This window comes from Pipra filicauda, unplaced genomic scaffold (genome assembly GCF_003945595.2).
Source record: "Pipra filicauda isolate LSUMZ 115617 unplaced genomic scaffold, ASM394559v2 scaffold163_size1657671_pilon, whole genome shotgun sequence".
NCBI lineage: Eukaryota > Metazoa > Chordata > Aves > Passeriformes > Pipridae > Pipra > Pipra filicauda.
In genome coordinates, this window is record NW_024104140.1 from 992,980 (window position 1) to 1,016,984 (window position 24,005).

At 38.5% G+C, this 24,005-nt stretch overlaps 1 protein-coding gene across 2 annotated transcripts; it reads left to right on the forward strand.

Moving 5' to 3' along the window:
- Nucleotides 1–24,005, forward strand: RNF170 (ring finger protein 170). Of its 2 annotated transcripts, none has more exons than XM_027745222.2 (8): nucleotides 1–35; nucleotides 2,601–2,658; nucleotides 9,224–9,367; nucleotides 14,220–14,295; nucleotides 15,640–15,748; nucleotides 16,813–16,886; nucleotides 19,127–19,231; nucleotides 20,734–24,005. In XM_027745222.2, the coding sequence occupies exons 3-8, from the start codon at nucleotides 9,231–9,233 to the stop codon at nucleotides 21,001–21,003; spliced, it is 771 nt and encodes a 256-aa protein (XP_027601023.1). In that variant the 5' UTR covers nucleotides 1–35; nucleotides 2,601–2,658; nucleotides 9,224–9,230; the 3' UTR covers nucleotides 21,004–24,005. The 2 variants fall into 2 exon arrangements, with proteins under 2 accessions (XP_027601023.1, XP_039235230.1); XM_039379296.1 differs by having other exon boundaries at nucleotides 17–35; nucleotides 9,224–9,305.

Consider the following 24,005-nt stretch of genomic DNA (forward strand, 5'->3'; position numbering starts at 1 on the left):
GGGGCCGGGCCGGGCCGGCGGCGAGCGGAGCTGAGGTACCGCGGGGGACTGCGGGGCCCGCCGGCCGCCCCCTGCGCCCGGCCAGGGCACCGGCGGGACGGAGAGGGGGGCGCGGCCCGCTCCCCTCCGCTGCGGGCCCGCCGCGGCACCTCCTGCGCCGCCAGCAGCGCTGCGGGAGGAGAGCTCGGCGCCCTTCCCTCCCCCCGGCTGTGTGTGTGCCCTCGGCTGCGGGCGCGGAGGAGCTGGTTGGGACAGGGTCCGGCGGGGCTGGGAGCGTGGGCTTGTGAGGGTGCTGCACCCACAGCGTCCTCCTGTGAGCGTGCTGTGGCTTGGCGTGTGGGTGGAGCGGCCCCTACGAGGTTTTATTCTCTTTCTGGAGCAGGAAATGACCCTGCACCCACGGAGGTTCTCCTGTTAGTGAAAGGGGCAGCCTCTGCAAGGTTTTCCTCTCTTCTTGTAGTCGAAAACAGCTTTGCACCCACAGACATCAGACATTCTTCTTTTAGTATCTAGTGTGGCTTGGTTCGAGGAAGGAGTGGCCTCTACGAGGTTTTCCTCTCTTTTTTGGAGTAGATGTTGACTTACTTTCAACAGAACTTGGCTCTAGTAAAAATTAAAGAAGAGAAAAGCTTCCAGTATCTGAAGGGAGCCTACGGGGAAGCTGGAAAGGGACTCTTCATCAGGAGCGGTAGTGATAGGGCAAGCAGTAATGGGTACAAACTGAAAGAGGGGAAGTTTAGGTAAGATATCAGGAAGAAATATTTTGTCGTAAGTGTGGTGAGACAGTGGAACCGATTGCCCAAGGAGGTTGTGGGTGTCCCAACCCTGGGGGTGTTCAAGGCCAGGTTGGATAAGGCCTTGAGCAACCTGGTCTAGTGAGAGGTGTCCCTGTTCATGACAGAGAGGGTTGGGACTAGGTCGTCTTTAAAGTCCCTTCCAACCCTTAACATTCTAATATTCTATACTTAGCACTAGCTCCAAATGGTGACTAGGAAGAATTTCTTCACAGAAAGAGTGATTAGACATTGGAATGGGCTGCCCAGGGAGATGGTGGTGTCACCGTCCCTGGAGGTGTTTAAGGAAAGACTGGACATGGCACTCAGTGCCACGGTCTGGTTGACACGGTGGAGTTTGGTCATAGGTTGGGCTTGATGATCTCAGAGGTCTCTTCTGACCTAATTGATTATGTGTGATTCTTCAGGTAATTCAGTTAATTTTTAATCTCAAAGACAAGGAGTCTGTCTGTGGCCAGAGAGCTCCTGCTTCCTCACTATGCCCTGGCCAGAGGAGCTCTCCAGCATGCCATGAAGGGGTCACCTGAAGAGTTTGAGAAACTCTTTCTTGGTAGTCAGTTAAATTCTGGCCCATCTGAAGTTTGCAATGACAATGTGTGACATCATGATAAGTTCTGCAGTTCCCTATCAGTTAACAGCTGGCCTGACATGCAACAGCATGGAGTACCAGGCACAGTGCACTGATAACAGCTGAGAATTGGATAAACAGCCAAGAAAAAAAGGGTTGCAAATGTAGAAGCTGCCGCTTTTTCCTCTGTTTCTCAGAGTTCTTCCATTAAATAAATTAGTAGCGTGGACAAAATCTGAGTGCTCCCTTTTTGTCAGCCTATTTTGAACTAAAATGTATTGTAGAAGCCATGAAAACTTTCAAGTCTTCCCACTAAAGTACCATCTGACTGATCTCATTGTATAACATGCCGTTTAAGTTATAAATCCAATCTACATTTAAAGGTAGCTTTCACATTTGGGAATGAGTTTTAAAGTCTTAGAAAGCTGCACAACTATAACGTTCCATTATAAGTTTTAATGTGTGCTTTGAGCAATATGCTTGGTACTTTTGACAAACAGTGATTAACACAGGTATTTTTCATTAAGGTTTTCTGCCATATCTTCCTTTAGATCCCGTTTCCCACTGCTTTGCTTGTTGCCATGAGGTGTAGCTTGTATTTTGTTGACACAATCAAATACAGTAATTTTTTTTTGTCTTGATGCCTATTTTACATATGAGGTTGTATATGCCAGTGTTGCTTTCTATGATAAGGAATTCTTGGGCACTTTTCCTGGAAGAGATTTGAAGCCTCTACATTCTTAGCTGAAGCGTTACCGTATTTCAGTAAACATTATTATAGTTAAGTGACAATATTTTCTTCTTCTTCCTGCCTGATCAGGGAAGTCAGATATCCAAAATGAAGGCGTTGTCAGGCTCTTCCTCATGCTCCTATCTGCATATGGATTCAGGTCCACCCTCTGGTTTGTTTACAACTCTATACCTTTTGGTATGTTTTAGCCTTAAAAAGCAGTGCAAGACTTTGTTGGGAGTCATTTTAACAGGTCGTGCATCACCCAGACAGATACTCAAAGTAGTAACGCTATACAGGCCATTGAATTTGTCGTTTTTGCTTCAAGCCATCCATGTGGTTTCAAGCTCACGAGAAAAATATTTAGAGACTTTTTGTTTTCTCAATAGAATTTCCCTTACTGCATTGCATCTGGAATTCGTGTCTACATTATTTTTAACTTGCAAAGCATGATTCCATCAGCAAAATAAAATATTTCTTTTTTTCTTCTTTCTTCTTTTCTCTTCAGGAAAAAATGTGCCTCAGAGACTGCTGACCTCAGACCTTGCAGAAACCTGCTTTACCAGGCAAGTGCCTCAGTTGGTCAGTTCTTAAGGTAGACTGAACAAAACCATTATTTGCCTTCTGAAATTGCTCTTACCCTCTTTTGGCAAGACTCTTTAGGCTTTTTCCTTTCTCTTTTGCAAAGAGCATGCATGCACATGAATGTACAGTCCTGAAAGCAAAGATGGTTCACGGTGAAGATGTAACTGAATATTATATACAGCTGAGTGTGGCTGTAATTTCATTGTACCAGTTGAGCTAATTTGTAACTCTTAACAATCATGCATTAACATACTACATGAAACCCTAGTAGGATGATCCCAAGTCAGTTTTAGCAATTTTCTCACAGAATGTATCTTCTGTTATATGTTGCTATATTTGATTTTTTTTTTTTTAATTTCACTTAGTAAATGTGTCCTTTAGATTTCTCCTCCTGATTTTTAAACTGTATGGAGATACTTAATATTAGAGATTGTTGTGTATGCTTTATTCAAGTAAGACTGTGCTCACAAAAATGAAAAGCTAATAAATTCTCTTTCCTTAGAACCGTTTCTTTGGAGTACACAATCCATCATTTCCATTGTTTCTGGTTTAGAGTGCTATATTTGCTTACATCACTATTTTGAAGTCCAACTTCAGTACACTGAAGAACCTGTATAAAATGTATCATCTCAGGATTTAGGCCAGTAAACTGATCTAGGATTTGGGCCAGTAAACTCATAGAGTCTTCAATACTTTTACTGTTAATCATGCTTATTTCATACCTGCTGTTGTTAACTCTTTCTGAATGCAGTCTGGGCGTGTCTTTGAGCTCTTATAGAAAGAGAGCATAAATAACTGTAAGATCCAGTTTGCTGGGTCAAATCCATTCACAGAGTCCTGTTCTCAACCACACGCAGTGGCCGTGACCTGTTACTAACCTGAAGCAGAAAGTAATTGGATAACATCTGATGGGAGAGATCTCAATTATTGCCCTACAGATAAGAATTTGCCTTTATTGTGGGAACTTTTGTCTATTTTTCCCTGAAATGAAATATGCTAAATTTATGCCTTAGATATTTCAATATAAGCTAATATGTGTTCAGGAGGCGGATTACAGAACATGCTCTGTTTTAGTATGTTTAAATTCTTCGAAGTTGATTCGTGTTATCTAAAACAGGCCAATCTTATTAGAAACATGTTGATACAAATTAAGCCAATTTTTAATTTATTTGTTTCTCATACCATGGAAGAAAATTTTGAGGATTTAAAGCCTTTTTGTTCTTGAGAAAGCGTGACTCACAATGTTTTACTAGTTGGAGATGAATTATCTTCTCCTGGAAAACACATGATCTCTACAAATTAAGCAGCATTTTTAAGGGGCAGAGATGATGTTTTTGCTAATAAAAGACAACAAAATGGCAAAAGGAATTGCAAGTTCTTATTTGCACACTAGCCCACCTTCACTGCCTTAACTTCATAATTTTTTCAAGTACTGATGGTGGCTGCCAGTACTGCATCAAGAGGAAGACACTCAAAATAAAACTGAAATAAGTGAAAAAAACCCAAATCCCATTGTTCCATCCCGTTCACTCCCAGCCTGTCCCCAAAAGGACATATTGTTATAGAGGTTACTTTTCTGATTTTGAGCAAATTGTACCAAACCCTCAAAGCCAATACAGTACAGTTAATAACGTGTAGGTTAATAAAGTTAATGACTTGTATCTCACAGCAGTATTCCTTGTGTGTTACCTCACTGTTAATTTCTCAGACATCAAGAGAGCATCTTATTTCTTTTTCACTACACTTGCACATTCCTTTGGTAGTGGGTTCTAAAACTCTCCATGGTTTTGAGAGTATATTAGCATATGGTACTTCCCTGATAAACTTGGAAAAGTTCAAATCCTTCAGAAAACTCTGGGAATACTGTCACTTTGGATAGCTGACAACAGGTATTTAGCATATCATGGTAAACACTGTATGGTTTTAATTTCTTTATGAGCCGTAGCATGGGATATCGTATCTGTGCTGTCTGTTGAACATTGAAAATTTTAATAATACTTTTCAAATCTGTAAAATTAAGAACTGATACATCCACAGTAGTGCATTTCCTCATGCTCTGACATTTCCATGGGATCTGTATGGGTTTCCAAGAATGAAAGACGTCGTACTTGCGGTATTGCTTACAATGGCTCTCCTTTTCTTGCTTAAACCTGCATGCACTGTTCATACATAACCACAGAGGGGAAAAATGTAACTTTTGAAAGGTACGTAGATTCTTATTTGAAATGTAACTAAATTAATGTTACGTTGTGTCAATGATCACTCCAGTTTGATAGTAGATAAGATGGTTTTCTGTTCAGATGGTTAGTTTCTGACAGTTTTTGCAAACAAAACTGCGTGATTTTGCAAACAGCAAATTGCATTCCTTTCTATTGCCAAGCATTTTGTGGGCAGTTCAGTCTGAGGTTGTTTACATTCTGTAGCTATCAGATAAACCTGATCCCAGTCTACGTACAGTGCTGCAATGTCAAGCTGTAACTTAGCTATCCCAAGTGGAATGGAGGAGTGATTCCTTGTCTTTTTTTTCTCTTTCTATATTGTTTCACTTCAAGCAAGTGCCAATGATCTGAGGATAAGATGAAATAAAACTGGAAATTAAGTTTTAGGCCTCTTTATTGCTGTTTTTAATGTAGGAAAAAGGCCCAACATTTTTGTCAGTTTTTTTAAACTTTGCAAGTGATACTTTTAACATTCTGAAGTTGATTGTACGAATTCCAGTTCTGATGTGAGTATTGTTGGATGTGGCTTGGTTTTCGTCAACTAATTGGAACACAGGGCAGAATTGAGCTTTCATTTAAGAAAGCCATCCTTGTTAAATGGCTAAAAAGAGAAAAAGTATTAAGTATAACCAATATATGGTTTTTATTGAATTAATATATACCTATAGTATGTAGGTTTTTATGATAAAGTCTGATTCTGGAAGTCTTCTCTGACATACAGTCTTTATGAATGCCGTTTGAAGACTGAAGCATGTTCATTACTTTATTTAAGAATTAAATCACCAATATCTTGCTTATTAGTTGTACCACCTGAAAGAGCACCTCTGCTAAACACAAGCACTACGAGGCAAGATTCCTCAGCAGCTATTTTAGTACTGTTACCTAGCCTACCACGCATGCAAACTGCTGCAGACGTCTTCATGGGCTGTTGTGGTTGCACCTTAAAAAACATGAACTGCAAGCTTGCAGTTCTAGATATTTTGTTTGAAAACATTCAAAACAAACTTGAAATCAGAAAATTCCTTCCTCCTTCAGGCAGACATTTTTTTCTAATAGTTTATTTTAACGTTGTTTTTCCTTGTAGCCACTGCTTTTTTAACATGCTAACTCAGAGATAACCGGAGGAGGAGGAGATTGTTACTGTCTCTAGTGAGGCTTGAATTCAGAGAAAGTATGTATTGGTCTTTTGAACTGATACCCTTCTGTTTGTAGTTCCTACACAATTGTGTAGTTCTACACAATTCACGTCAGCTCTCCTGTGCAATGATCTGATTCAGAAAAAGCACTAGAGATAATGAGGAAAATATGCTCAGCACTTGTTGGCTGTCCAGAAGCAGCAAGTAAGTTAAAATATGAACAAAATGAGCCTTTAGCATTGATAGCTTGTCTTCTCTAGAATTTAGTGATAGAAGCAGCTGGGCGTGAGACTGAGGCGGGGATTCCGCTCCCGCCTCTATACATCTTTGCAGTGTTGATACACAAGTGAAGAGGAAGTGTCTGAGGGAGTGGCGTCTTATGTAGCGAGAAAGACTTTGCAAGAATTCCCGTTGGACACTATGTTTGTGTGAAAATGGCTCTTGTAAAATCATGTATGTTGCAAAGTGAAGGGGCGAAGTAGATACAAATAACTGGCGTTATGTGCAAGAAGGAAGAGAAGGTGAGGATCTGTGTGTTTCTTTTTCGGGTTCTGCTGGTAACTTTTGCACTGTAGTTTGGTATTTCAAGAAAAGTGCATGAGCAGAAATGAAGGCAAGCAGATGTAGTGAGTACTATTAATGGTAGGCAGATAAGGATTAAGAGTGTTGTTGCAAGGAATATACAGAGAGGGAGAGAGAGCTCCAGGTTGGATGTCTTGAAGGCTGTTCAGGGAAACTGAGTTAAGTTAGTGTGATATTGACAATACATATGTTGGTTTCAAAGTGCACCAAGCAAAGGAAACCTTTCAGGTGTTAGCTAAGTCATCTGTATCTCTGCCACAGTGTGTATTTCTGAAAAAAAAAAAAAAAAGGAAAAGAAAAATTTTTCATACTTCATGGGATATAGTTGTTCTTGGCATGTTGGTCTATTCTAACAGAACTAATGGAGGACAATGGAGGGATTAACACATACCAGTTCCCTGGCATTTACTTCTGATTTTGTTCTGAGTGGTCAACCCAGAAATTACGATGTGACACTGTAAAAATTAGTGGAGTGGCGATGGTACTTAAGGAGAGAAAACATAAGAACTGAAGGCACTAGAATGCACAGTTGTGGAAAATGACTGTCCCAGAATGGTGTATTGTAAGAGAGAGAATCCTCTTCAGGATTGGATGTGCAAAGAAATTAAGTATGCAGCTTGGGAATGCTGAGCTGGGGAGGCATCACAGCATCTAGTACAAATCCTCAGCACCAGGGAATTGCTGCTCAGAAAACTTACACAATATCTCCTTGTAGTTAAAGCCTCATGGCTTTAACTATAGGAATATAATTGTGTAATTAGCTATGCAGAGAAATGCTGTAACTCCTCATGTAGGCTGATGCTCCCATGTAAGACCTTTCCACAAAGATCTGGTCTTTTATTCATTAGTATATACGAAACTTGTCTTAATACTGACCTACTTCAAACACGCCTGTTGATGAGTCACTGGTGTTCCACCTTCGGGAGAAGTTACTCTTTCCAAATACTAAATGACATTTCAGTAGTTAGACTATGACACAGTTGCTTATGGAAAGCTGTAATTAGCAAAAACTTATGACTGTAGTTACAGAAATAATAGTCTCAGTTCAGACTGGGACGCTTATGATAACTTAGTTTATTGTTTCACTTCATATATACTTCATTATTCCATTTTCGTTTTCACAGTGAAAACCCAAAAATATGACAATTAAAGGAATCTCCCCTTCATTCTCTATGAGTTTGCTCTGCTCTTATGGTGCTTTATTATGCTATACCACTTACCCTTTTTAACAATGCTGTTAGAATGTATCAGCTTTTCTTGTGTTGCTGCTACAAGAGGGCAGCCCCCACAAACTTAAGGAAGCGTGGAAAAAAAGCTCCACTGCTCATACTAGAGAAAATCTGAAGGGTGAGGCTAGCTGTCTTATGGAAAAGATGACACTTTCATATTAGCCATTGACTGGCATGTTGAAGTATTGCCAGGGTAGTCATTCCAGGTATCCACTAAAATCCTGATGACTTGTTATTTCATTTCAGTTTTGCAATTAATTCAGGGCCAGAGGGTGTCTGGTGATGTTTGCTACACAGCAAAGTTTAAATTAAAATATGACACATGGGCCGTGAAGTGTAGAGAAACACTGATGAAAGCTTTCAAGCTTAAGGCAAACACACTGGACTGGGAAATAGAGCAAATGATACCTGTCTTACCTGCCTTCAGAAACTGATACTGGGATTTGATGTCAGCTCCATATGAAAAATGCTTCAACTGTGTATGGATATAGCTTCAGTATGACTTTTTATGTCATTCACCCTTCTGATTTCATAATATTCACAGCTGTTGTTTATTTCACTGTGATTGCAACAGGAATGATGTAGCAGTGTGTTGGAAACTTATTTTATTTTGCAGGTCTCCAGCTGTAGGTTAGTGATGTAGCTTAATAAATGTTAGCATCTGCCAGTCATTCTGATGGCTACATATGTGAAATTAATATAAAACAAATGAGTCTGACTAGGAAAGCCTGATAATACTCTTTTTTTTTTTTTTTTGAGTTCCACACATCTTTCCAGCTGAAGAATAGTAAAGCACAGATAAGACAGACAAAGTATAATATGCATTGGGTGATTCCTGTGTATGCAAATGGGCATTAAACACTAAAAACAGATAAACCCCAAATATTCTTTTTTCTTTATTCACTAAGTAGTGAAAATTAGGTTTCTGTGTTGGCGTAGCCTAGCAGGAATTATGTGATGTGTAATAACTAAAATGCTTGATAATGCAGAGTCATTATAAATTTTTTAAATAAACTCTCTTTAGAATATGTCCGATTCAGTAATGACCTATCTCTATGCAATTTATTTTGTAAAGATTCCCAGGTAAACTGAGAGTTTGTTGTTTTTTTTTTTAAATCTTTAAATCACAACACAGTCATTTAAGATCTGTTTGCTACTGCACAAGACCTTTACAGCAAGCTCAGTGTTAAGTAAAAATAGATCCATTCCTTCTTCCTTTACAGTTTTTCCCCCAGCAATGACTATTCTGTCGTTTCAGGAGTTTGTTGTGTATATGAATAGATGAGTATATATATTGTTTGTAACTATGTTTATAATGTATGTGTGCACACGTGTGTCTTAATATTTATGTATATGTGTGTATTTCTTTTTACATTTTAGAGCTGTGATGGCCAGTCACCAAGCAGAAGTTCAGAGTTTGAAGCTAGATAATGATTCAGTTATAGAAGGAATAAGTGACCAGGTACTGGTGGCAGTTGTGCTCAGTTTCACTTTCATTGCTGCTCTGGTATATACGCTTTTAAGGTGAGAATATGTTGACAGGAATTAATCAGCATACCTGCGTTTATAAAATTCTAACTTTCTTGACAAATTTTTGCATTGGTACATAAAAACTGACTTTTTGACATTAAGGAAGTGTTTGTTTGATCGCTTACTCTCTTTCGTGGTTTAACTCACGGTTAGAATGAAATGATGCATTTCTCAAAAGTGGAGTTTAACTCTTCCTTATCTTCAGATGATCAGACTGAATAATGTTCATCATTCCTTAAAACTGAAAGTGGTTGAATTCACTGTCTGTATGGCTGCTGTGTCATATTTGGTTACAAAGTACAGATTTGTCAACAGTGACTCCAAAACTGAAGTGGGGTATAATCCTACAATGTATGTTTTAGACACAGTCTCCTCCCAAAAAAAAAAAAAAAGAAGCCAAACCCAAAAACTTCAAACAAATTGACTGATTTGTTTATAGACGAATATGCTGTTAGAACAGTGGACTTTAATATGCTTTTCATAAATCAAAACACTAAATTCAGAATTCAGTAACTCTTAATGGTCAAGTCATCAAAGCTTATTTTCATTTCAGAGTTTTTCTTTACAATCTAGCAAATATCTTACCCTATGTGTTTTGGGAAAATGAGTCTGAGCTTCAGATTGGCTTCTTTTTGTTTTTATGGATGTCTGTAGACTTTTGAAGACAGAGTAGTTTTCACAACCAAGAGAACTCAATTTTAGTTACACATTGGCATTATGAAATTTACTGAGGAGGATATGTCCATAGGAGAAATATTAGGGGGGTAGAAGTTGCTTGAGAGCAACCTAGAAAAGAAACTAGAAGTGGGAAAGCTTGATAGGACTGCAAGGCGGGGCTGCTGTTCAGGGCCGGGAGACCACAAAGGAATCTTAGGAGAAACATATTCTCTTCACCTTGCCTTTTTTCCCCAAAACTGTTCCAGTTACTCAGATTGTTTCAAGATGGCCTCTTTTACCTCTGCTCTCTAATGACTTCTCTATCCATTATGTTGGCATTTTTGGCATTTGTGACTTGAATTGTCTTTAGTTTAAAAATTAAGTTTAAAATATTAAAAAAGTAACACTTTGTTTTTGAACTTTGTTAAGTAAGTTAGGAACATGAAAAAAGAAGAGAGGGTCAGCAGTGGGCAAGAGTAGCAGGAGTTCAGTCAGAACTGGAGTTCAGGGAGGCGATACATCAATGATGAAAGGTTACTTGGAGAGGGAGATAAGGGCTAATTACTAACTACCTCTGCAGTGTAATGACCTAGGTAAAAGGTTTGTCTGTGGATCCTGCTACATACTTCATTGGTTTATTTTCTGGAGGGGCAAACAAACTCAGACACAAAGCTTCCAGTCTGGAAGCTTGTTTACTTCTGCATTTTATGAGTCTTGTCCAGTGACAGGACTCGAGGAAATTGCCTGAAGCTGAGTCAGGGGAGGTTTAGATTAGGTACCAGGAAAAAGTTTTTCTCCCAGAGGGTGATTGGGCACTGGAACGGGCTCCCCAGGGAACTGGTCCCAGCACCAAACCTGACAGAGTTCAAGAAGCACTCTCAGGCACATGGTGTGATTCTTGGGATTCTGCATAGGGCCAGAGGTTGGACTTGATGATCCTTGTGAGTCCCTTCCAGCTCATTATATGCTGGGATTCTGTGATGACTGACAGTCTTACCAGCATCCTCTTACCTCTCTGCTCTGCCTTCTGGTACCTTCTGAAATTACCTGTATTCAGCAGCACTTTTTCTCTACCTCCTTTGTGTTGTCACCATAAAAATCTGCACAGTATGGTAGAAAAGCTGTACAGTAAAAAAGCTATAGTACTTTTAATTTATTTAGCACAAAGTGGGGGAGAAGAAGGGTATTTTCTTCTTCTTATCTTGTTATCTTAGGCATTAAAATGATCTGTGTGATCCTTATACTGTGTCCATTAGCCCAGTCTCTTTGCCACCCATATTTCTGTACGCAACATCTGAAATACTGAAGTTGGGTAGGAGCAGGTCCTGGGTAAGAATACGTGAAAGAATGCTTAGGGTAATGAACAGTTGCAGGAACAGAATAAAAAGGAAAAGTAGATGAGTACCTGTTGCAGTAGATCTTAGGAGGCAGAAGTGGAATATGGAAAGATCTGTTAAGGGATATGGTTACTGTACTTGTTTCCAGCGCTGAGAACTCAATGAAACATCACATCAAGGCATGAGCTGAAGGTGTTCATGCTTCTGGCAGAGAAACTTACTATCCATAATTAACATGTGTAGCAAGTTGCAGATGTTTAGTCCAGGTACTACATGATACTTTTGTAAAGCCTGTATGTTTTTGAATTATGAATTTTGATAAAATGAAGCCAGATTTCTTTCCATCATCTTTAAAACCGGTGAGTAGGTTGTCACATTACAAGTGAGATTGTAAAAATTCAGACTAGTCAACAAATTGAGAGAGAGACAAGGGAGACTTACCCTTTAATTCTCTACTAGGGATTTCCTGTTTGTCCCAGATGACTTACCTACTCTATGTTTATGGATCTGCAGGTTTAGACCTTTTAACTCATTTTTCTATCCCATCATATGGTTTGATTATAAGATGAAGTCAATATTTTCAGCAGAAGTGAGATCTTAATCCTTGAAAATTAACAGTGGCCATCACTGCACAGCGATGCACCAGTCCCCATAAGTACTGTCCCTAACTTTCCTTGTGTGACACTGCACACTGTATGAGTAGGCAGCCTTCCTCCTTCCAATAATAGTATTTCTGTGGGTCCCTCTGTGGTACATAATACAATCTTTCCACATCATGGGACTTTTTTCCTCAAGTTTTGGAGTACTAGCACTCCGCAGTGGGGAAGTAAAAAGCCTTTGCATCTAACTTCATTTCTTTCTGGCCTGTGTTTGATAATACCTTTAGTTGCATAGCAGCATACTGGTTTTCATTTATTTAATTTATCTTCTCACTCTAATTACATGACAGGAGTTATGAGTTTGATGTGTCTCGAGCTGTGCCTGTACCTTCCTGAATATTACACAGTGTTTTGCTACCTCATCATCTTATGCATAAGTGACAGTATATGCTATACCTCTACAGCTGTACAAATGCTCTCATCTACTCAGCACAGCATGTGATACCAGGGTAAAGTCATATAAATTAACATTTTAGCAGCGAATTTGCAATTAGTTGTTTGTGGAGAAATCAAATTAAACTGGCTTATAATTCACATCTTCTACTCTTGTGTGAATTGAATTGAATTTCCATATGTATCAAAAGTTCTGGCAAACTGAAGGTTTGTAGCATCTAAACAAGAAAATACTTTTATACGTATAACATGTATGACAGACAACATCCACAAAATCTGACTCATGGAGACTCAGGGTGGGTAAGAAGAATTTTAATAGAGCCTTCTCTTTATATAACTTTCATACATGTCACCCACATTAATGTTAAATACATTCACTCTTTACAGATAGCCATGAAGGTATTAGTATGAAAAAAATGGGACTTGTCTATTCCTCCTTGAAGAAAGAATGAAGTAGATAAAATGTTAAACATAGCAGTAATGCAGTATTGTGATTGCCCACATTAAATGAAGGAAAATATTGCAGAAGCTCCTGGAGCCATTGAGGAAATGATGTAATAGAACTGTGACCAAAAAATGTCCTAAAAATTCGGCCAGTCCAGCCCTCATCTTTTACAGAGGATCAGCTTGCCTAGATATCACTGGAAGCATTGCAACATGTTTGTTTTTTTTTAGCTTCTAGTCAAGGATAGATCACAATACCCTGAAGTAATCTTCTCTTGTCTTGTACACTTAGTGGTTAAAAATGGTTTTCCATGAGCCTTAGATAACTGTGGGAAATAATTGCTCATATCTATAGAATGAAAGCCTTATCCTGTCCCCTTTTCTCTCCATGAACAGTCTTCTTTATAGACTGGCATTTCTTCTTTCTTTAGTGTTTAAAAAATGTGGGCAATAGTTCTTATTCTCTTCTGAACTTCCTCCATCTTCTCTATATGTTTTTATGCATTTAGCACAAAATGGAGAACAGAATCCAGCTGAGACCTCAACAGTGATGAGCAGAATGTACCACCATTGAAATCCATATGAATAAATAAAGCATAAAAATTGTTGTCAGCATATTTTTTTAATTCCAATTCAGTTCCCATTGTGCTTTTGAATTTCAAATTTGTAATATATCCATCCTCCTTTCTTCAGTGAGTCCCTTCCCTATGATTCCTCTTGGCATCTCCAACCTGTCGTTTTCTTGCCTGTAGAGTCTTTCTTTTTTAAAAAAAGAGTGATTTTAAAAGAATGATTTCTTTTTATATCCAGTCTGCTGATAGTTACATAAATTCAACATTCTAAATCTAAGAGTTTGTCTACCCTTTCTTATGTAAATGTTATGTAGCAGATAAAATTGAAATAGTTAGGAGGTTTCAACTCTATAACTTAGGCAGTAAGTGAAAAAATAATAAATCTATGAGTAAACCAACAAGTAAAAAACTAGCAGTGGAGACATAATTGAAAATTATTTCTGCATGTTTAATATAAAAGCTTTCAAGCAACTTCAGTTTTTGTAGGTTTGTGGTTTAATTGTTTTTCAGATTCAGATCTAGTTTTAACAGGATTTAATGATTGATTATGGAGTCTGTCTGAAAAATCTGGCTGCTTTACAGCTTTAAATGTCCAAAGTAACTTTAGGATCCAGAATAAATGTCCTGTTTCCTTAATTATTTGTGTACTTCCTTTAAAGTCCTTTAAAGCAGGAAAGAATGATTTTTTTTTTGCCCTTTGTTCAAGTTTCATATTTTTTTCCAGTGACTTATTTCTCAGCGTTGGGTCACAGTGTTTTTTTATTGCTTGTGTTTCCTTTCACAGAAATGAACATCAGAACATACATCCAGAAAATCAAGAGCTAGTGCGAGCTCTTCGTCAGCAGCTTCAAACAGAGCAGGTGCTGTGCTGAGCTTTGCCATCATTCTGCTCTCTGATATGGGGTAGTGTAGACTTCTCTGAGGTTCTGGAAGAAGCTGGTTACAGAAGCTTACTTACTGTGCAGGGGCATCTTTGAAATTCATCAAGTAATGGGATAACATAGGCTTTCTTAATTAAAACTAATTATTTGGCTGGTTCTTTTTCTCAAACAAGTTTTTGCCACAAGGTGGAGTATGTTGGATGACGCTGTGTGCTTTCCTGCAGTGCTCCTGGGAACTTAGTGGTAAAGGAAAGGAAATCTGGAGTACAGTTGCCGAGGCAGGAGAGGGCTTAGGTATTTAGACTGATAAAACAGTGTGTAGCAGAACAATGGCACAGCAGCAAGAGCCAAGCAGCAAAGAGTGACAGAAACTCTTTTACCAAAGCCGTTAGTAACAGGATAGGGGGCAATGGTTTCAAACCGAAAGAAGATAGGTTTAGATGGGACATAAGGGAGAAATTCTTTAGTCTTAGGGTGGTGAGGCACCAGAACAGGTTGCCCAAAGAAGTTATGGATGCCCCATCCCTGGAAGTGTTCAAGGCTAGGTTGGACATGGCATGGAACAACCTAGTCTAATGAAAGGTGTCCCTGCCCCTGGCAGAAGGGTTGGAACTGGGTGATCTTTAAAGGTCCTTCCAGTTCAGACCATTCCTTGATTCTATGACTGCATCTGGTTCTGACAGGTAGAGTCTAGGCCAAGTTACTGGAAATTTCTGAGTACCAGCCCCAGAGTGAAAAGCCATTCCTCTGGAGAATGTTGAGAAGAGTCTTTCGCTGTGATACTTCTTGAAATAATGACAGTGCATATTTATGGGGAAGACAAATACAGCAAGATGAGGAGAAAAACTATTTCATGACAGTGACTTACACAAGCTGGTGTCTGTGCTTGGGCTTGAAAACACTAAATGCTGCAGCTGGTAAGCAGCAGTTCAGTTACCTGGTTCTGGACAGATCTACTGTCTAGGATAATGAAATAACAATATAGATCTGAGGTTGTTATTCATGCTTCAGCATATCTAGCCTAACTCAATGTGAAGAACCAAGGAGGTTCTTTCTTTGTGGTCTTCAACCGTGAAGCACACACTTATATAACAGATGAAGGGAAAATAATGGGCTGGTCACAAGAAGAACTTGCTTAGTGAATCAGTGCATTTAAGTGGGTTTGATTTTTGCGTTTAAATATATTTCTCCTTCATTTCACATAGCTCGGTGTGTTTGACTTGTAGTAAATGAATGCTAATTTATTATTATTATTTTAAACCCAGTAGACTTATATAAAAATAGTATCTCTTAACACTTTGCATTTCTCTGCTGTTCCTGCAGGATGCCTCTGCTGGTGACCGACATCGCTTTTATACAGACATGTCCTGTCCAGTCTGTTTGCAGCAGGCTACGTTTCCTATAGAAACAAACTGCGGGCATCTCTTCTGTGGTAAGCAAGAAAAACTCCCAAGTTGCAAAGATAAAACCAGAACGGGAATACAAACTTTTGGCACAAGTACAGGCACCCTAATTCAAAGCTTTGTTTGCTTTTAACTGCCTTTTAGTCTGCATTAGAAACATTTTTTTTTTTATATAAGTAGATGAGAAAACACATTTGTTAATAAACAGTCACTTTGAGAGTGTGCTTCACTTTTTTTCTATGCTATCAGGACTTCAAATGTGGTTAATTCTAAAGTGTCAAAGAGTATAATTTTTTTCCATTGCAGTAAACAACTGAAGAGACTGAAAAACATTTGGAAATGTGCTATTTAGGAAAACTGGTTTAGAAAGAGTAAAACATTCTGCTTGATATTATTTTTATCTCAGAGAATATTTTTTTTCTTGGAAGTCCTGAAGAATTAAGGCCAAGTTCACAATGATTAAAGCGTTTGCCTTTCTGGTTGTTTTTTTTTTTTGTGTGTGTGGCCCTGCTATTCAAATTTATATGTAAACATCCTGAACAGCATTTTGCTTCCTCTCCTTCAGGTTCCCAGTAGGATTCTTTCACGGCATTCATCTAGTTTTATGGAACATATAGTGCATACCATGCCTAGTTGTTTAAATGAAAAAATGTACAAGTTTGGAGAACAGTTAAAGTACTCACATTTTGATATATTTCTTCATCTGTTGAAACTCTGGTGATACAGCCAAGTTTTTAGGATAAATTTTATACCTCCTGACATTTTTGTGACTTTTACATTTTGAACTGGCAAAAATTTTAATTATCTGTTTCTTAATGACTAAAAAATTTGCTTTGTTTTCAGGAAGTAATACCTTAAAATTCATGATTCAGTTGAATCCTGTTCAGGATTTTTCTCATTAATAGCATTGAATTTGAATATTTTGGTTCTTGGCACCTTCAGTGAATGCTGTATACAAAATTACATAAGAAAACATAGATTTAACCTAACTGCTTATACACTTCTGTTGTTTTCCTTGGTGTGTAACGTATTGTTTCAGGCAATGAGGTTTTTCAGCTCAGAAGTTTAAATGTCTGTAACTTGCTTTCATCAGGTTCCTGCATTATTGCCTACTGGAGGTATGGCTCATGGCTCGGTGCCATCCGTTGTCCAATCTGCAGGCAGACGGTAATATTTTAAGAAGTTGTGAACCTGACAATTTGGCTATCTAGTACAGCTTTCCTCAAGGCACTTACATGTGAACCTCAGCAGTGAGGCTGACAGATGAAGAAGTCTGAGAAGCTGACTTAATAGAGAGATATGTAAAGACATCAATAGTGGACATTCAGTTTTTCTGAACTTTTTGCTTTCCCAAACAGCTCAAAAAATACGGATTGTTTCTGCAACTCAAATATAAGTAAACAGCGCTAAGTCAGACATTTTTCTGTAAAAGAGTATATGAAAACAGAAAATTGTGGGATTTTAACTATGATCCTTTCATGCTTTCTGTTTGGGATCTAATAAAACTTCTTTACCAGAACTTGCATCTGAAAGGCCTGGCTGTTCTGGAAGACTGCCAGTAGGCAGTACACTACTGGTTTCTGAGAAGTACCCTCTCCCTTCCTTCTCTCCCTACCAAAAAAACCTATCCATGTCAATTTCTTATTTTGTCCCTATTTTTATCTTGTATGTATTATTAATTTGAGCTTTGTAGAGCAAGCATTAACTTACTTCCTACGCGACTTACTTACATTGTCAGTTTGAAATATGTTCCTGCAACTCATTAACTCTTTCTTAGGATCTCTTGAGTCTCTGATAGTGTATGTTTTAACAAAAGTACATCTTTATTTTATCAGTGCACAAACTACAAAGCTACTAACCTGTGATGAATTGTATAACTTGCTTCTTGCCCTTACCCCTCTATTATATCCTGCTTTGATTGTGTTTTTCAGCAGGACAAATGACTGTAAGAACACAGATGAAGGAAAGAATAATAGGTATGACTGGAGGAAGAAGGTGTAGGTTTAGAGTGTAGTCAGTGAGGAAAAAGACACAAAAGCTAAAAGTGAGGAAGGGGGAAAGTGATTTTTTTAGTGTCTTTCCTTACATCTATATTCATTTACCTTCCTCTGAGCAACAGATAAATTAGGTGGTACTGCTTGCATGGTTATGTGTTCATTCTCACCCTAATTTATAAATGAGGAGGGGAAGTATGTACACATGAACAACATGAGTCATACAGAAGGTTTGTGGCAGGGCTAGGAGTTGAATATAGATCTGCTCATGCTGTCATCTGCTAAACGTGACTGCCACACAGATTCAAGATATATGTGAATATTGTGGCAGTTTGGGGCACCACAATACAGGAAGGATATGAAGCTGTTAGAGAGTGTCCAAAGGAGGGCAATGAACATGGTGAAGGGCCTTGAGGAGAAGCCGTGTGAGGAGCAGCTGAGGGCACTTGGTGTGTTCAGCTGGAGAAGAGGAGACTGAGGGGAGAGCTCATTGCAGTTACAACTTCCTTGGGAGGGGAAGAGGAGGGGCAGGCACTGATCTCTGCTCTGTGGTGACCAGTGACAGGAGTTGAAGGAATGGCCTGAAGTTATGTCAGGGGAGGTTTAGGTTGGATATTAGGAAGAGGTTCTTCACCCAGAGAGTGGTTGGGCACTGAACAGGCTCCCCTGGGAAGTGGTCACAGCACCAAGGCTGACAGAGTTCAAGGAAGATTTGGATGATACTCTCAGGCACATGGTGTGACTCTTGGGGATGGGTCTGTGCAGGGCTGAGTAGGACTTGTGATACTGTGATTCTGTGAATATGACCTTCCATATTGCTCTATGTTTGCATGAAAGTTAACCCAAGAACAGAGCAGAATTCTCTGTGCTTACTGAAGAGCTGTTCATTTATTATTCTGTATTATTCTCCTTCATCTTGGTATGAATACTCATAAGCAAAAATGTAAGTTTTGCAGCTTGTTTGTTGACATACAAGGCCATTCTAACAATAGAAAAAGAAAGGCCTCCTTGATTGCTTTATTTGATTTTCACTTTAAGAAACAAAATTAGATTAATTTGGTAAATTGACTTTGTTCTCATAATCATCTGTCCCACTTATGAAATATAAAGCATTTAGGTGTTTAGAAAAAATATCTGTAAGCCTCTTTTGAAAGGAAGGTTCTTGGTTGTTTTTTTTTTAACAATCTCTTTAAAAATTAATATTCTGCAAAGAACTGTAAGCAATTAATTAGTTAAAACTTAATAGCGGTATCCATGTTAGTTTATTTAGTTTCAGTTTATTCTCCTATTAAATATTAAACTAAACCAAAGTTTGTTCTGTGTAGTTAACTGAAGATGACTGTTCTCATTTATGGTTCACAATGCATTTAAAAAACAGTTGCACATGTAACACAACCTCCCTCTTGTGCCTAGGTAACGTTGTTTTTACCACTTTTTGGTGAAGATCAGCAGGGTGCAAACCAAGTGTTTCAAGATGTTAGTGATTACAATCGGAGATTCTCTGGACAGCCTAGATCTGTAAGTTTTGGGTAAATTTGGGCGGAAGTCAGTGGGTTTAGGAGAGATGAAAAGCAATTTTTTTATGATTTTTCCCCCCTTCCTTTTTTGTTTTGCCCTGGAGTATGGATTTTCTTTTCATGATGCCTGGGTCTCAGGCAAGTTTTTTTTTTTAGGAAATTCACATTTATATAGTTAGGTCAAACCCAAGACCTCAAAGTTATTCATTTGTAATTTGTGGAAATGTACAGAAACTTGCATTTTTGTTGTGAGTGAGAACTGCTAGTAAGCCTTGAGTTCCCTGGTCATGTGTTAAGCTGCTTTTTAGGTATGAGTCATTATTTTGAAAGGATCAATAATTATTAAAAATACTTACTGAAATACATGACCTGCAAGTAAGAATATTCATTTGATTGATCTCTTTACATTGATTAGAAAAGGTTCTACTCTGTGCCTTTCTTCTTCAGATTTCAAGCTATATGCTGTCTTGAGTTTTTAATTTTCCTCACAGATTATACTGCAGTCTTTATGCTCCTCTCTGAGTGATGAAAACAGGATTTTTTTTTCTATAAACAGCTAAACAGTTCTGCAAACTTTTGAATGTCAGCCTTGTGAGCCTGTCTTCTGTGTGTGTGCTGATTCACAAGGTGAAAGGAACATGCACACATACTAGTAACTCCCTGCTTATCTTCATTTGTCCATTGGATTTGGATATAGTGAGAAAACATCAGCAAGAAAAATTTACAGTCCAAAGAGACAGAAGAGGGAGGGGGTTTTTTTCGTGTTCTAAACCACAAAGCAGTTATGCTTTTGATCCAGAATGGTTTGAGACTACCTTTCAGGCTCCATTAGACCTCTCTGTGGGCTCTGTGTCTAGTCCCCAGTAACTCGTCTGACAGCTCATCAGAAGTCTGCACTAATGCCCTAATTAGACTAGATAAATTGTCTTTGATTTATACACAGTGTTTTGCCTTCACCGCACACAAAATTCCTTTCTCGAAAACCTTTTCAGCCTTGGCAATAACTCATTTTAATGGAGTTTAATGGCCCTGTGTAGAAACTGTGTACAGTAGAAAGGAACAGGTTTAAAAAAAATGTAAAAGTTCACCCCTTTCTCCTCTTCACAACCAAAGCCCAAATATTTTCTACTGAGCAGTCCCTCACTAATGTGTCAGAATCATAGTAGAAAAATAGAAAGGAGCCAGGAATGGATTAAAGGTTCTTTAGTATATTTGTTTTCCTCCAGTAGTCATTGCTTTTCCTTCATAGCAGATGCCAATGTATTTCCTAGTGATGTATGTTTTATATTATACAATAACATAGTTTGACTATTTATTAAAAGCATATTTATTCCCAATCTGCTGTATTACCCCACAAAACTAAATCGTTAAAGTCTTTTCTTACTGGTTTTTGTTTTAATTGCTATAAACTAAAAGTTTCTAATCTGTAATGTAGTAATAGAAACTTCAATTTAGCGTGGATGTGTTGCTAAAGCCAAATATTAACTTTTGGTTTCTTTATAGATTATGGAAAGAATTATGGATCTGCCCACTTTACTGCGACATGCTTTCAGGGAGATGTTTTCTGTTGGGGGCCTCTTCTGGATGTTTCGCATCAGAATATTCCTCTGCTTAATTGGAGCCTTGCTCTACCTGGCTTCACCTCTGGATTTTCTTCCTGAAGCACTCTTCGGAATTCTGGGTTTCTTGGATGATTTCTTTGTCATTTTTCTTCTGCTGATATATATCTCTATCATGTACCGAGAAGTGGTGACACAGCGTCTGAACAGATGAAATGGACGAAAATGGCCCTAAAGCAGAGGCAGTTGTGGAATGTTTTAAAAAGAGAACTGTAGTGTAAGTATGATATGGCAAGGTGCCTGTGTACAATTTTAGTAGTAACAGTTTCTTAGCTGGTTGGCTCATATAAGTATGAAGGGTTGATACGTGGTGATGCTTAACTGGAATCTTTAATTTGTGCGTTTCATATGCTTCATAAGGAGGAGATTAGTTTTATTGTGTTGTAATAAACTACCTTCATCTACTTCCACCTGATGAACAGCTGTATCTAATCAAAGCAGGAAACACCTTTTTGGTGTGTTGTGGTTTGTGAAAATAAAATTCTAGTAAAGGACTTCAAACAGTAAGTCCATTTGAGTGATCTAAACAAATGTAAGAAAATTCAGAAATTCTTCACAGTACAGTTGTCATGGCTAAATTGTTCGATGTCTTACTGTTGTGGGGTAGAGTTTTTTGAAATAAAAGTAGCTTTGTGTGTCTCTGTGGAAGAAGAAACCCAAAGACTGCATTACAATTATCACCCCGCAGTTTGCTGTTGTCCAGATGCTTCACAAAAGCAAGGGTGACACCTCAGTGTTGCTTGAACTGCACTGTGTACAGTTGCATGCAATTCATACCATTTTGGTTTTGTGTTTGGGTATGTGCACAAGGTATCTGATCTACATTTTCTTTTTTGGTTGGTTGACTTGGATGTGGAGAGAAGGGGTTCTGAATTACCTTGAAAAATATCTGTGATAAGGGACCACAAAAAAATCCTGGAAATGTTTTTAAAAATACCAGGGTATTAATCATCCCTAAAGCTGATCTTTTTTTTTTTTTTCATGTTGAATTTGAGCACAGGCTATCATAGTAATTTGAAAATACTTTCATTTTAAGCAGGGAACGCCACTAGAAAGGTCCAGGATGTGACAGATCAATGTATTTTTTAGCTAGAAGAATGATGATTGCAATTTTATTTTAACTTCCTGAGTACTTGAAAGACAGTGAATTGACAGATGATTCTTAGCGTGTTTACATATATGAGACTTACAATGAAAGGGACCTTTTCACAATTTCAGTGTTTTCCCCATGCAGGTGTCTTTCCACACTTAGGCATGTGCAGGAAGATGATAGAGCTGGAACCTGAGGTGTCAGTGGTTGGGTGTGGAGATTGTCCTTCAGTGTCAGTGTTTTAAATGACATTCATTTAAAACAAAATTCTCTGATTCTTCATTTGAAAACTTACTTTTGAAAATCCAGAGACATTCTACAAATTAACTGGAAAGCTAAATTTTTCTTTATTGCTGTTTGTTAGAGATGGGCAAGAAGAGAAAAGGGAAGTGCAACAAGGGTAGGAGGAGGACAGCTAGACAGAAAATTAAATTTTTGGAAACAAGTGCTGTTGGCTTTTGCAAACTCACTGTTCTTGAGCTTCTCAGTTGAGCTTTTCCCATTTTGTTGGCACTGCTAATGTATGGTGATGGTTTAGTGGCTACCTCAGTTAAAAGTCATTAAAATATTATTGAGTAAGCATGGGATATTTATAAGCTGTTAGGTACATTTACAAAGCAAGATAGTGGTCTAGGATGTTAGGTAAGACAAGATTTCACAGTTTTGCTGGAAGTATTGTTTTGGGGTTTTTTTTGTTTTCCCGAGAAATCCAGCTGAGGGCAAACTCCAAAAATTTATTTTTAATTGAGTAAATTTAACGCCCCCTTTTCTCCTGGAGTTTAACTTGTAGGTCTGTTTAGAGAAGAGTGTGAACTGCTGTTGTACAATAACTGGAGTCCATTCACAGAATTTGTTGATCTAATATCTCCTCCATACTTTTACCCTATGATTGTGTTTCTCATTTTCCCGTGGTTTTCTAAATCCAGAGTGGATATAGATGCACATGAACCTGCTTGCTGATTTGTGTTCTTTGAGCTTCCCAATCCCACACGCTACTGTGAAGTTCATGCGGAAATATGCATCCAGTCTAAGGGGTCTGCTCCTGAAGAGCAGACCTTCTGGCGTACCTTTAGTCATACACAAACCACATCTGAATGCCTGTATGAAATTTCCCCATGTTCCTTTTCTTCAGTACATTTCTGATGGCCAGAAAGGTTTCACTCAGAGGCTTCTGCTTACTTTTGAATATTGGGTAACATTGTAAGCTTAAATTCAACACATTAAATGCTTGACAGAATTAGGACCATCCTTCTTTTTCACCAATACGCGTGCTTGCTTGTGGATACTCTTTTTTTGGTCCTGCAAGCTGGTGACAAGCAGTATTATGACTTGCTCAGGCCTTTTTGTGTAATGTGAAGATGCATCTGTCCTGCAGCGTCTGGCTGCTGCTCCTTTACACAAATCTGAAATAGCTGTAAATTAGCTGTCTTGGGCACTTATCTTGAACTTAACCTAAGCTCTAGAGCTCCCAAGAAGCTGAAGATTAAAACATGAGCGTGTGTTATTCCTGAACTGTGTGCTGCCAAGTTGTTCTGGCAGCAGCGTTAAAGGTAAGGGCTAGAGCTGAGCCCTGGCTTCAGGATGTGAAGAAAATATGTGTTGCTGTGTGCTTGGTTTTGTCTCCTGGGATGGGGTAGGCGTGTCACTGGAGGGGGGGGGGGCGGGAAGAAAAAAATGGAAAACTGTATCAGGAAGAGGTACGGAGATAAAATACAGTCCTTAAATGATGACAGTGTCACCAAAAACCTTTGTGAAATACATGATTGTTCCAGCAATATTAACAAGGAGGAAAACAGAAGTTATATTTAATAGCTCTTACACAGTAACTTGTAGCATCTTGAGGCCTAATGGTCATCGCTGTACAGAGCGATCCGTTTCTGTGCTGTTCGTGTGCCACACCAGTGATGTCTGTGAGGACCAGGCAGAACGGTGTGGTTTGGGGATACAATTTTGCTGTAAGTTTCATAGAACTGTAGCAGTATGTTACACTAGATTTTTAAGACAAAAGGATATAAAACTACTTGTTGTTACTTTTAATGATAATAAATTGCTGTTAAAGTAAGAGA